The sequence below is a fragment of the Sminthopsis crassicaudata genome, chromosome 2 (genome assembly GCF_048593235.1).
Source record: "Sminthopsis crassicaudata isolate SCR6 chromosome 2, ASM4859323v1, whole genome shotgun sequence".
Taxonomy (NCBI): Eukaryota; Metazoa; Chordata; class Mammalia; order Dasyuromorphia; family Dasyuridae; genus Sminthopsis; species Sminthopsis crassicaudata.
The window spans coordinates 149,332,398-149,346,674 of record NC_133618.1 but is presented as its reverse complement, the minus strand read 5'-3'; the positions used below and the strand labels follow the sequence as shown (position 1 = coordinate 149,346,674).

The window sequence follows — 14,277 nt, the reverse complement described above, 5'->3', positions numbered from 1 at the left end:
TTGTAAAATGAGAACAATAATAGCACTCACCTTCTAGGATTGTTGTAAAGATAAAATGAAATAATGTTTTTAAAGTGTTTTATAAGCTTTAAAGCACAAATACAAATATTTGTTATTATGAAATTATTGGGGGGGGAAACTCCCAGTTCATAGGTACTAATACTTATATAAGAATTACCAAAGACTAAGAATGGATTAGATTTTAAGAAGTCAAAAAGGAAAAAGGTATTTCAAAACTCAAACCATAACAATGTAATATCTATTTAATTTTATTCCCACATTCATATTTTCCATCAGGTAAAAAGCAACCTGTAGGAGCTACTGCACTAGAAAATATTCCATTAATTATTTAATTACTTTAAATTCTTGGAACATGACAACATCTATTTAATAGTATAGCAAAGTATTGTGTAAAAATAAATGACTAAGATTTTATATATACACTGAAATAAAATTCCATATGTACACCTGCATGCACAGTAAGTGCTATTAATAATCCCTGCATAAAATATTTCCTATTTGTTTTCAAAGTTTCTTTTCGATTTCAGGCAAAATAGCTGTACAAAGAAAAGGATCTCTGGTGAGTTCTGAGCTAAAAAGTTATCCTGGTCCCATGACAAAAAAAAATCACCCAGATAAAATGTGCCCAAAAATGATACCACTCATCATATTTCCAGTCGTGTTCCCTTTGCAAGCTGGGACTATGCAGAATTTTCAAAGGTTGGATTCTTTGGATACATATCACTGGGTGAAAGGTTCAATATCTCATCCAAAGAAGGTCCTTCGTCTTCTGGAGAGATTTCAGATTCAAACATCCGTTGTAATAATGCATCTACTGTCCTGTACCCTGAGAGGAGGAGAAGATAAAGAAAGTTTTTTCATTTTTACAGTTGCTAGGGTTAAAATGATTCAGAGGCTCCCCCAATCAAATATCATGTGCTAAACTAAACCAATAAAATGCTCTAAATCTGCTTGATTAAAACTAAAACAAGAAAATTAACATAAATAGCAAGTAGTGATTCAAAAGTCACCTTCCACACATAGTGAGTGCATCTTTCTCTGTGTAATGAAACCTGCCAATTCCAATTGAACTCATATTTAAGTACGGGCAGATCATATACACACAAAAGATCTGAGAATGAAAGAATCATCAGCATCTTTGCTAATCACCATCACCATCACATAACACCTTCTTTTCCACCAACTGTCTATGTTGCTTACCACAATAAATGTTTATCCCCTTACAACTCAATTCAACAATCATTTAAGTACCTTCTATATGCCAGGCCCTGGGCAAGGCATTAGGACTACAAAGACTAAGTAGAAAAAGTTTCTCTTCCATTAAGGAATTTACTCTAGTAATAAATTACTTTTTGCAGCTATTCTTAATAGATCTTTGGAACTGTCTAAAGTCTGATTAAACCTTCATGTTTCAAATATAGGGTTATCTGCTAAGTTACCTATTGGCCAGTAATTCATTCATGATCATTGGGGTAATCTAATGTCTTTTTAAAATAAAAAATTAGCAGAAAAATTGATATTATATAGTTCCTTTTCCTATACCAAAGATCGACTATATTCCTTTTTATCAAGAACTTCTATCAAAATCAAAACAGAATAAAGACTCTTAGGGATGTGAGGGGAGTTAAAGAGAAAAAGAGTTTTATAGAAACCTATTAATAGACCAATCTATGTAGTATAAGCTTAGAAACAGTGAGAAAATACCTCTGCCAAAATAAATAAATAAATAAAAGCCTACCATTAGAGATTCATTCCTTTGAATTAAGTCAAGAATTCCCTGTTAACATGAAAAAAACACTTTACCAAATACTAACGCCTTAAAAAATATGTATATATCAGATTCTTTCCTACTGGAGACAATTAAAGCCAAACTCTGATGGAGTAAGGAAGAGGGAACATACAGAGTCTACAGAATACAATAGAAGGAAAGCCCACTGAAGAAAGAGGCCCTGAGAAGCCATGAAAGCCCTGGGGACAAGAGAAATAAGTAGAGAGATGTCACAAATTATGAGAAGGATACTAAAAGGGGAGATAGAAGTCACCAGACACCATCTATAAATTTAGCAAACGACTTCCAAAGATCAAGTCTAAACCCCACCTAAGGTACTCAAATAAATGAAAATTGATTGGCTAGGTTGATGTTTTATAAAAGAATGAAACTTTTATAGAGCTAGAAAAAAAGAATAATAAAATTTATATGAAAGAACAAAAGATCGAGAATATCAAGAAAATTAATGAAAAATGCAAAGGTAGCTTACCCATTTCAGATCTAAAACTGCATTATAAAGTGACAGTGACCAAAACCATTTCAACAAAACTATATATCACTATATTACCAAAACTGGCTAAGACATAGCATAGTGGATCAGTGGAATAGGTTAGGTGCAGAAGTCACAATCATTAATGACTATAGGAAACTACTGTTTGATAAACTCAAAGACTCCAGCTTTTGAGATAAGAGCTCATTATTTGACAATAACTGCTGAGAAAACTGGAAAAGAGCATGGCAGAAACTTAGGCATAAACCATCATCTCACAAGTCATTATCACAAGTTAAAGTCAAAATGGATATATCATTTAGAGAGAAAGGATGATAACATAAGCAAATTAGAAGAGCAAAGAATAGTTTATCTATCAGATTTATGGAGAAGGAAGAATTTATGACCAAACAAGAGATAGAGAACAAAATTACATGCAAAATAGATAATTTTGATTAATGTGACATAAGGCTCTCCTAATTTGCTACTTTATAATAGAATGAGAAAGAAAAGATAATACAAATGGTTCATCCAATAGTTTGAAGCTGTTAAGAAGGCCAATGGAAGAACTCTATCAAATTGAATAGACCCCCGCCCAAGGGATGATTATGGGAAAACATGAACAAGAAATCACATAGAATCAGAGGATATGAATTGAAGGAGCCTTAGAGAGCTCCTAATCCAATCCCTTCCTTTTACATATGAGGAACGTAGCTCTTGACTGACTAAGGCTTCTAGTTCTCAGTGAGGTTAGTACTTACTTTTTGAAGCAATTCGGAAGAACAATCCTTTTGAGCTTTGCTTTTGCATTTCTTCTCCACCACTAAGATCATTTTCATTTGTTTCCATGTTATCTATTAGTTGTCCATCAGGGACATCTTCCCTATTAATAGAAACAGAAATAATGTGAAATGTCAGGCATTTATTTCAACAGCATATTTGGCTAAGTACAAGCACATTCCATTAAAGTCTGATTCATAATATCATTTATTAAAGTTCAATTATTTATATGCATCTATCCAAGTATTTATCAAGTGCTTCCTAAGTGCATAGCACTATAAGAGATAGTACCCTGGGGGAAATACAAATCTTAGACATATGCAAGTTAATATATTAGAGAAGTATCTTTTACCTTTCAGAATTCAGAGAAACAAGTAAACAAATTACTTACTCTTGAATTCCCATACCCAGCTCTTGAATTTTCTTCTCAATAGTAGTTTCTATTTCACTTTTTTCTAATGAATATTCCACAAAGAAGGCCTCCAAAATGAATGCTACAAAAATGCTGTGATGGAGAGAAAAGCAAAAGATAATATATAAACTATCAGTTGTGGTTTTGCAAAAAGATACAAGACATAAGAATGTATTGGAGCCTACATCAATCAGGCTGTTGCAAATGTTCTCTCGGGGCTTGGGTATTTTTTAAAGATGAGTTACTCCTCTCCATCCACTTCACAGAGTGAGCATTTAATTTGCAAAGAAAATGGGATCTGGTTTAATGAAAGGTTCCAAGAAGAGGCTGGAAGACTTCCATTCTCTGGAAATGTTGTAGAGGAATGGGTTCAATTAAATATCTCTAAACTTCTTTCCAACTCTTGATTCTGGAAGCTTAGTCCTAGTTTGAAATTATTTATAAACAGGTCTTTAGCAAAATAATAATAATGCTGTAGCTTTTTAAGAACTGGGTAGAGTTTACAAGGGATCAAGACATTATAATTGACTTGCTTCCATCTCTCTCATCACTTCTATAATTACATATTGATAGGATTATTCATTTATTCATCCACGACTTCCACAAATATACTCATGTCTCTCAACTTCAAAAACCTTCATTTGATCCTTTCATTCTCATTGGCTATTGTGCTCTTTCTTCCCTTTTGTGATTAAGATTTTTAAAGAAGGCAATCTATAATAAGTACCTCTACTTCCTTTCCTTGCAGTCTCTTCTTAAATCTTTGCAGTCCCACTTCTTACCTCATCATACAACCTAAAATATTCCCTCTAAAGTTGCTAATGATGTTTAAATTATCAAATCTATGGCTTTTTCTCAATCTTTATCCCATTCAGCCTGTAGAAGATCACAAAAGGACTAAATTAGGGCACCTATAATGTTTCCCCTAATTTAACTTCCAGGTCTTCCTCTCATTGACAAATTTACCAAGAGAGTTTTAGGAATATATTCTTTTCTACTCATTCAAACACTTAAGCACTTACTATGCATAAGGCATGTGTCAATTCATCATGGATAATATAAAGATGGATAAGGCCAATTTTTTTTTTTGTCACCAAGAAGCATCCAGTCCAATAGGAAAGGATAAGTCATATCCAGAAAGAACTATAATACAAAGGTAGAATGTGATAAGGGCCATCAGAGAGATATAATCAAAGTGCAATGGGATTCAGAGAGAGGAAAAGATCCAAACCCTTTTTCCAAGCATTGGTAAGAAAGAACCCATGAACTTACTTAACAATGAGGATGACGACCACAATATGAAAAGCAATGAAAAATAGTTTTGTAGCCTCATGAGTTACAAGGGCAAAACCACCAGCAATAAGTATGAAGTTAAGGTAGAAAGAGAAAAGAGATACCTGAAAAATCAGTTTTCTGATCTTTTAGAAAAAAAAAAAAGCGAGATGGTTGGGCTAGATGATTTCTAAGGTCTAAGAATCAATCTATGGATATATAATCAAGGAAGCTCTTTCAATGTGTGGAGACACTAGAAGTCTCCCTGCTTTAATTAAATTCCATTTCCAAATTTTATTGGTATATCAGAAAGAACATGAGATTTAAAGTCAGAAGACCAGTGTTTGCAGCCCATGCCTGCCATTAGTATCTATATAATGAGGATCCTTGATTTGACAAGGCAATCCTTTTATATCTCCCTGATTGATTCCCTTCACCCTAGTGGTTTTTCCCAATTTTTTAATCTTTCGTAAAATTTCCCACAGTTCCCTCTCACCTCCATTCTTTCAGCTGAGAATCTTGAGCAATATTTCACTGAAAAAAATTGAAGACATTCATTGAGAATTCCCTCTTCATTTCTCTTCTCTCCTCTTCCTTAGCTCACCTTCCTCAAATGCCTTCCGGTACTATCTAGTCCTTCTTTTGTCTCCTGTGAAGAGGTGCCTTGCTAAATTAAACCCCATTTCTCATTCACAAGGAATAGCATTCCATCCCATATTCTCCAACAGATTGCCCTTCTATCATCTCTATTTTCTCATTATCCTTCAGTCCCTCACTGTCTACTGACTGCTTCCCTACTAACTACAAATATATCCATGTCTCCCCCGACTTCAAAAAACCTTCACTTAATTCAATCTAGATTATTCTCTCCAAAGATACTAATGATCCGGTAGTTGCCAAATCTAATGGACTTTTCTAGGTCCTCATCCTTCTTAACTGTTTTGCTTTTAACCGCTTTTGACAACTGTTGATCACTCTCTTCTTGATATTCTTTTCTCTCTAGGTTTTTATGACACTAGTCACTGTGGGTTCTCCTATATATATCTCACAGTCTTTTGATGAATTTTCTTTAGATTGTTCCCACTACTTGTGGATTTCTCCTGAAGCTCTGACTAGGGACCTTTTCTGTTCTTCCTCTATACTATTTCTCTTGTGATCCTATCACTTTCCATGGATTCAACTGCAGTTTCTATGCAAATGAGTCTCAGATCTATTTTTCCAGCCCTAATTTTTTTTCCTGAGATCTTAAATTAGATGCCTTGTAGACCTTAAACTTCACAAGACCAAAAATGAACTTATTAACTATATACACACATACACGCACACACACACACACACACACACACACACACACATGCTCCTACATCCAAATCTTTCTCTCTAACTTCCCTGTTACCACCAACTTTCTAGTCACTGAGCTCAAGACCTAAGTATCATTCTTGACTTCTTTCTCACTCACACTCACTCACCATTCCCATATCCAATCAGTTGCCAAGTTCTGTCATTTCTATCTTTGTAAAAACTGACTTAATATGTCCCTTCTCTCTCTGACACTACTACTACTAACACTGCCATGTCATCTCACTACTAAATTTAAGCAATGGTCTGCTAGTCTGCTTGCCTCATCAATTCCCATTGCACTCCATCCTCCACTCAAATTGTTCTTGCTAAAGTATAGATCTGACCCCATCACTCTCCAATTCAATAACTCCCTATTGCTTCCAGAAAAAATTATAAAATTTTCTACTTCATTTTCTATTAAAGCCCTCCACAATCTATTTTCTACCACCTTTCCACTCTTTTTGCTCCTTGCTCCCCCTTCCACATATACCATGTTTCTGTGCCACTGGTTTTCTTCTTTCTCATATAAAATATTCAATCTCTGGCCTTGAAGCATTTTCAATGACTGCTCCCTCATGCCTGGAATTCTTTCTCTCCTCATCTTCACCTCTTAGCTCCTTCAGCTAAAATCCCCACAATGCCCACTTCCCTAGGAAACCCTTTCCCAATCCCATCTAGTGCTTTTCCCCTTATCTCCAATTTACTATACACTTATTTTACTTGTATGTAGTTACAAGTTGTCTTCCCCCATCGGATTGTGAGCTCCTTGAAAGCAGAAAGCAATTTTTTTGGCCTTTCTTTGTATCCCTAACTCTAAGTATAGTGTCTGGCACATAGTAGGCACAAGAAGTGCTTGTTGGCCGATTAACCTTAGATAAGACATTTAATTTCTTCTGGGTCTCAGCATTTTTATAAAATGAAGAGAAGTGGAGTAGTTGATCTCTAAGATCCCTTCCAGGCTAAGTTTGTAATTCTCTGATCTTATATACTTCTGAGACTACAATGACTTGATTCAATATAGGGCTTTTCTATGTGACATAGGCAAATCAACTACTTGGTCTTCCTATTAGCTTCAGGTATAAATCTAAGTAAAAATTTAGAAAATAATTTTGCCAGTGGACATACTAGCAGTCTCTTGGTCTAACTCTCTCAAATATATGCCTTCTAATAGCACCCTTCCCTATTTTCATAGAAAGGATATCGTGCCACTGATTTACCACGGTGAGTTCCATCAGTACGATGAATGAAGAGGCGAGGTCATTGAAATTATTCTTACAGTATCTGCTCCGGGCAAATGTTGAATCTTTCAAGGCTGGGTTCCCACAGTCAAGAGCATGAGTATCTGTGGAACTCTCAGAGAAGAACTGGACTTTGTCTTTGAATAATTCCATCCCAATGATAGCAAAGATGTAGTACACCACCTGGAAAGTGAGTCCATTGAGCCATTTATATTCAAGAGGATGGTAGGCATTGGAAGAATTATATTGCAAGAAAGCCCAGCTAGGTAACCAGGTGGCCTATTTTATAGTAAACTAAAGAGAATAAGTGGGAAATTGGTGACAGTGGCTTCAACTTGAACTTATTTTTAAAAAGAAAAGTCCAATAACTATTTAACCAGTTGGTAGCTAATAATGACATCATAATGATGATGCTAATAACAATAATAAAAATTATTAATGACATAACTTGTACTCTCTTACTTTTTTAGTCTTCTAACACCTTAATCCCCAAAACATACTCTTCAATCCAGTGTCACAGTCTCCTGCTCGATTCCATGAATGAGACACTATTTCAGCTCTTGGCATTTTCTCTGGTTGTTTCTCATTCCTGGATTGATCTCCTTCCCCCACTCTACCTCTTGATCTCCATCATTTCCTTGAGATCCAACTAAAATCCTGTCTTCCTAACTGGAAGCCTTCCCCAAACCCTCTTAATTTTAGTGTCTTCTCTGCTAATTATTTCTTGTTTATTCTTTTAATCATTCTTTGAGATGATATGGTTATTAGTATCCCCATTTTACAGATGAGGAAATTGATACTAAGTGGCTTGCTAAAGGTATCTGAGACAGGACTTCAGATATTTCTGATTCCAAATCCACCTATCCATTATATTTTGATACTGCTAAGTAACCAATTGATACTGAAATCCAGGCCAAGATTTAATCTTCTATAAAAACAGATTCTATAAACTATTCAATTATAATCACTTTAAGTAACATTACCTTTGTTTTCTTTGATTTAAAAGTCTCTCAGAAGAATAGTTTTCAGGAACAAGAATGTATGTGACTCTTATTTTCAGAATAAATATTACCAAGCACACTTACCAAAACAAGTCCTCCAAATGTCAGCATTGTGGGGATGATATTAATTAAGGTTGTCAATATGACCCGGAATCTAAGGTCAAATAAAAGTTTCAAAGCTATAGCAAAGGTGCAAATATAGAGGAAATATGGTACAACAACACGGCACACAGATCTTACCCTGGCTTTTCAAATGTTAAAAAACTGTCCTGTGACTCTTTTTTTAATGTCAAAAAAGTTCACTCTTTACCAAGATTTGCACTTGTAAATCTCATCAGAATCTTTGGGATTAGACACAGATGTCTCTTCAATAGTTTTTTCCACAATCTCATAATCTCCCTTAAAGTCTCTTATTTTTTAAAAGGAGGTAATGACAATAGACAACTGGAAGTTTATCTAAGCTAAGGTTAACAGAATTCAAGAAAGATATTTGATAAGAGCCTAAGGATGGGACCTAATGGCTTATAGTGCTAGATTAGAAAGCTTTGATATTTGGGGGGAAGGGTGGGGGGAGAGATAGTATACAGAAGGAGCTCAGGATAACAATAGGTACCCAGGTATAAAAAGATACAAGAAGATACAACTGCTGGAGGGAGCAGATAAAAGCATGGGGTCAAAAATAAATGCAAGCAGGAACTCAGAAACATGCAGAATTTGAAGTCAGCATAGATTGTCAAAATGTCAGTTGTCAAAAGGGTAGGCAGTTAAGATTAAGGTAGCTTGGAGGGTAAATTCAAGGCATCTGCAGTCAGGAAAATATCCAAGGTTTGGAACACCTTGCTTTCCAGCCTCAGCTGACTTTATTCCCCTCTTATTTTGGTGAAGAACAATCCTGAGGAGTCCTGGAGATGACTAAAAACGTTTGCCTAGGGCTGAATCAGAGAATGGCCACAATTCTCTGGCACAAGCATCTCAATGACACAGATCTGCCCAAGCTCTCTGGGTGTTTGTGTTTATAGAGACCCCAGCTTCTTCATTCCTTCCTCAAAAGCTAGCAAGCAGTTGATTATATTTTTCTACCTCACAAAACCAGACTGGAAGCATAAACCTCTCTCTCTTTTTCCAAAATGCCTCATTAGCTTGTTCCCAAAACAAACTCATCTTCATGTATCCCCTCTTTTATTCTCTCTACATATACACCCCCACCCCCATTTACCATTCTGATTCATCTAGTTGACTGTATTTTCTTCTCTAATGCAAGAATAGTTTCAACCCAGGATATTCTATTTCTTATCGCTGAGAGTAGCTATTATGTATCAAGCTTAGCATGAACTGTTTTCTAAAAGACCCAGGATTTAGCACTAACTAGTTTTGGATAAACAACTCTCGTTTCCAATCCTGAATTTCCCTGATCTATAAAATTAGGGGTTAAACTAGATGATCTCTAGGTTCTCTCTAGTTCCAACATTCTATGATATACTTGTGCCATATATCACTCTTTGAGATTTTTTATTTATTTATTTATTTTATTTATTTTATATAATTTTAGTTTTTACCTCTGAATGCTGTCAACAATCCTTATGAGCCGGAGGAGTCTCAATATGAAGATAATATCCAGGATCTGTTGACTATTATATTCAACGGCTAGAAAATAACACACATCTGCTGATTTGCCATTGTTCTGTCCATTCCTTTTATTAACAAAATCTGAATTTTTATTGGTTTAGAGGATAATTCATAGGATCATAGATTTAGGGCTGGAAGGGAACCTAGAAGTCATTGAATCCAATCTTCTCATTTTCAGATAAGGAAACTGAGGTTATATGATTTACCATGAGCCACACAACAAATGCATGAGGCAGGATTAAAACTCAGGTCTTTGTATTTCAACTCCAGCACTCTATGCACTGTGTCACATAAGTGCCTCATATTTTAGAATATGGAGGCAACTCAAGGTTCTCAAAGACTGTCAATGAAATATAAGTTTTGGCAAGTGCAATGGAAGGGCTTCAACTATGGGTCCAGGGAGACTGTGATACTTCATTTGAAGCCCAGTTCAGTCCTAACTTCTGAGAGACTTACAGCTTTATTTCTATGATCCTATGAATCTAAAAACTGTAAGCAGCCATAGACTGGAAGAATAGAGGCTGTGCCTTTGTTTAAGACTACTTTTGAGTGCCCAAGGCTAACATTTGCTTAATAACTTTTTCTCACCATCATAACTCAGGCAACAATAACAAAAATGATGTGATCCTTACCTGACTTAATTGCAGTATTGGCTATTGTGGCCATCAAGGCTGCAATGATGATTAAAGTATCAAACCTAAAGGAATGGAAAAGAAATTAATGGAATATTATTCCATTAGGATATAAGGATATTCAATTTAAAAAATGCCAAGGTTCATCTTCTATATTAAGAGGCACTCACTTAAAAACAAACCAGAAAGATTTTGAAATAGCTTTAATAATGCCCCATACAATCTGATTTTCTGATTTCAAGAAACATTAAAACTTATACAAAGAATGAACAAATTATAATATTCAGGCCTAGTACTTATAATTAATCATTTTCCATTCTGGAGAGTGATTTGGAACTATGCAATAATACCATTACTAGATCTATATCCTAAAGAAATCATTAAAAAAGGAAAAAGGACCTAGATGAACAAAAATAGTTACAGCAGCTCTTTTTGTGCTGTCAAAGAACTGGACTGAGTTATTTAATATATATCATGAGCATTTCTTCCAATGACAAAGAATGTCTTCTGAAGAAAACGAATAGACTTTTTTTTTAATGACAGTTTCTATGTGCTGCTTTTGAGTTCCAAGAAAAAATGCAACATCTGCAGAGGCTATCTATTAGGTCAGTCAGTAAACATTTTAAAGTGCCTACTATGGCTGAGGGGCAGTTAGTTAATTGGCACAGTGGATAGAGCACCAGCCCTAGAGTCTAGAAGATCTGAATTCAAAATTGGTCTCAGATATTTAATAGCTGAACAAGTCACTTAACCCTGTTTGCCTCAGTTTCCTTATGTATAAAATGAGCTGGAGAAGGAAATGGCATAGCACTCTAGTACCTTTGCCAAGAAAACCCCAAATGGGGTCATGGAGAAGTAGACATAACTGAAACAATTCAACAACATATTGTCCACTCATTGTGCTAAGCATTAAATCTAGTCCAAGATGACTGGGTTAGATCTAAATCCTAATAAAAACAAAGTGATGATGTTACACGAAGTATGGCATATAAAGTATAAAGATAAGAGTATCAAGAGAATTATATGAAGAGAGAATGGACTAGAAAACAAAGCTATATTCATTAGCTTCAACCCTAAGATAATTCTTTGTATATGACCTTGGGCTAGTCATTTCCCTTCCCCAAGCCTCAGTTTCCTCAGCCATAAAATGAGAAAATCAGATTAGAGGACCTCTAAGTCCCTATCAACTCTAGGCCCTATGATGCCATGAATCTTGATTGATGAGGAGGTGCCCATAAAAATTAAAATACAAACCTCAAACTCTACAATAAAATTTAGAAAATAATAATGTTCAGAATTCTGTAGTAGAATAGGACAAATAAGGGACTCTGAAGAAGATCATGGGTAACAAATAAATTAGATTCAGTTTGTCACAGAGAAAGATGCTTAGTTGAGAAATCAATAAATTGGATCCCAGAGGATTACAAACAGAAAAATCAAGAGGCTGAAAATTCAGTGGAATCAAACAGGAAACTGACTACTTAGAAAAGATGAAAATGACTCAATAGACAGCAATGATTCTAGTATTCTATATTCACATTATGAAGCATTAAAACAATATTGTCACAAAATAACTAGACTAGAGATATGTAGATATAATGGATCTTGATTTCGGCAAAGTTTCTTAAGGATATGCTTGTGGTCAAGGTCAAGAAATTTGAGCTATATAATGGTAATTAGGATACATCCAGAATCCACTGAATAACCAGTACCCAAGTGTTGATTAATGAATTTATGTCAACCTGAAAGGAACAAATTTCCCAAGAGAATTCTATCCTTAGTTCTGTCCTACATAGTCAACACTTTTATCAGTAACTTAAATGAAGTCAAAAGTACATTGGTCAAACTCACGGAAAAAAAAAAAAAAAAACACATGGTGAGATATTAACACAATGGATAAGAGAAGCATCCAAAATTCTACAGGGAAAATGATTGATGGGAATAAGATAAAATAAATATAAAACTAAAATGTAATAGAAGATTAAAAGGTAAAGTCTTATGTTTACATTTTAAAAATTAAACCACATAAATGAGAGACCAAGAAAGATAATGTCTATAAAAGTTTATAGTCACAGGCATATAATACCCAAAACAGTTGAAGCAATAGTCCCACTACACATACCCTGTACTTATCAGATCACACCTGAAAATGTTGTGCTCAGGTCAGACAGAGAGTCACATTTTAGAAGACTGCTGACAAATTAGGAGGATCTGTGGAGGGCAACTGGTATACCAAGGGTTCTAGGAGCCATGTCGTCTTCAAAATGATTAAAGAAATTTATAAATTGGGGGCAACTAGGTGGCGCAGTGGATAGAACACCTGAAGTCAGGAAGACCTGAGTTCAAGTTTGGTCTCAGTCACATAACACTTCCTAGCTGTGTGACCCTGGGCAAGTCACTTAATCCCAATTGCCTCAGGGGGAAAAAAAAAACCTTAGAAATTTAATCTAGAAAAAAAGAAACTTAGTGCTGTCCTCACACATTTTAATAACTGTGAAATGACAAAGAAAATAGACTTATTCTGTATTGTTCCAGAGGATATAGATATGTCAGTAGAAGTGACAATAAAGGAACATTTCAGATCATTCTAAGCTTAAAAAAGTAGTTCTAAAATTGTTCCACAATGAAGAAAATTTCCTCATTTAGGAGTTTCTTATCCTAGGAACTATTCAAAGCACAGGCTGAATAACCATAAATGATGAATATTGTAAAGAATTTCCCTCCCAGGGAAAATTTCTGGACCACGGCAGTTAAAAAAATTTTTTTCTCAATATTTTATTTTTTCAAATATGTATAAAGATAGTTTTCAACACCTATTTTTGTAGGATTTTGCATTTCAAATTTACTTTCTCCCTTCCTCCTTTAGTTCTCTTACCCCAAGACCGCAAGCAATCTGATATAGGTTACATGCCTATTTTTAATATATTTCCATATTTGTTGTGTTGTACAAGAAAAACAGACCAAAAGTGGAAAAAAAACACATAAAAAAGAAAATAAGCAAACAACAAAAGATGAAAATACTATGCTTCAATCCACGTTCAGTCTCCATAGTTTTCTTTCTTAATGTATGTAAGAGGCTCTGGACCTGAACCTCCAGGGGGATAGTTGAGAAGCCTTTGTGTCAGGACCCGCCCGAACCCGGATCTGTCACCGTGGCAACTGACACGGTAGGATCTGGGTGGGTGCAGGGGAGGCACAGTAAGGATTGGCTCCGCCTTTGGGGAGGAATCAGGGAGGAGTCCAAACTCTAAGGGGGAAATATGCAAAAAAGATAAATGGGCTATAAAAGAGCGAGCACGGAAGGGCTCTGGGAGACACGGCTGACTTGTAACTCCAATAAACATCACTGTGTTCTATCCACCTCGGCTCTCTGTCTGGTGATTCCCTCCTCCCGTCTCCAGGAGGAGGGCCGGAGACGTCCGAAGCCCCGTCGGGTCGGGGAAGCTGGAAGAGGCAGTCACTGTTGAGGTTTCCTGTGAAAGGTCCCGGCCCCTAACAAATGTAGAAGGTATTTTCCATCCCAAGTCTATTGGAATTGTTTTGGATCACCATATGCCAAGAAGCACCAAGTCTATCTTAGTTGGTTATCCCAGAGTCTTGCTGTTACAGTGTACAGTATCTCCTAGTTCTCTTCACTTCACTTACCATCAGTTCACATAAATCTTTCCAGGTTTTTCTGAAATCAGCCTACTCATC

At 35.6% G+C, this 14,277-nt stretch overlaps 1 protein-coding gene across 3 annotated transcripts in view; it reads right to left on the bottom strand.

Annotated features, from left to right (window-relative positions):
• Positions 1–253: 253 nt before the first annotated feature.
• The window catches only part of LOC141555077 (two pore channel protein 2-like), a 51,951-nt gene continuing 37,927 nt past the window's right edge, over positions 254–14,277 (bottom strand). For all 3 annotated transcript variants that reach the window (XM_074287667.1, XM_074287668.1, XM_074287669.1), the window contains 8 exons: positions 10,582–10,646; positions 9,880–9,967; positions 8,408–8,477; positions 7,286–7,505; positions 4,744–4,834; positions 3,451–3,564; positions 3,041–3,162; positions 254–847 (listed from right to left, as the gene is read on the bottom strand). In XM_074287667.1, coding sequence (XP_074143768.1) covers positions 702–847; positions 3,041–3,162; positions 3,451–3,564; positions 4,744–4,834; positions 7,286–7,505; positions 8,408–8,477; positions 9,880–9,967; positions 10,582–10,646 — 916 coding nt within the window. In that variant the 3' untranslated portion in view covers positions 254–701. The remainder of the gene's footprint in view (positions 848–3,040; positions 3,163–3,450; positions 3,565–4,743; positions 4,835–7,285; positions 7,506–8,407; positions 8,478–9,879; positions 9,968–10,581; positions 10,647–14,277) is intronic.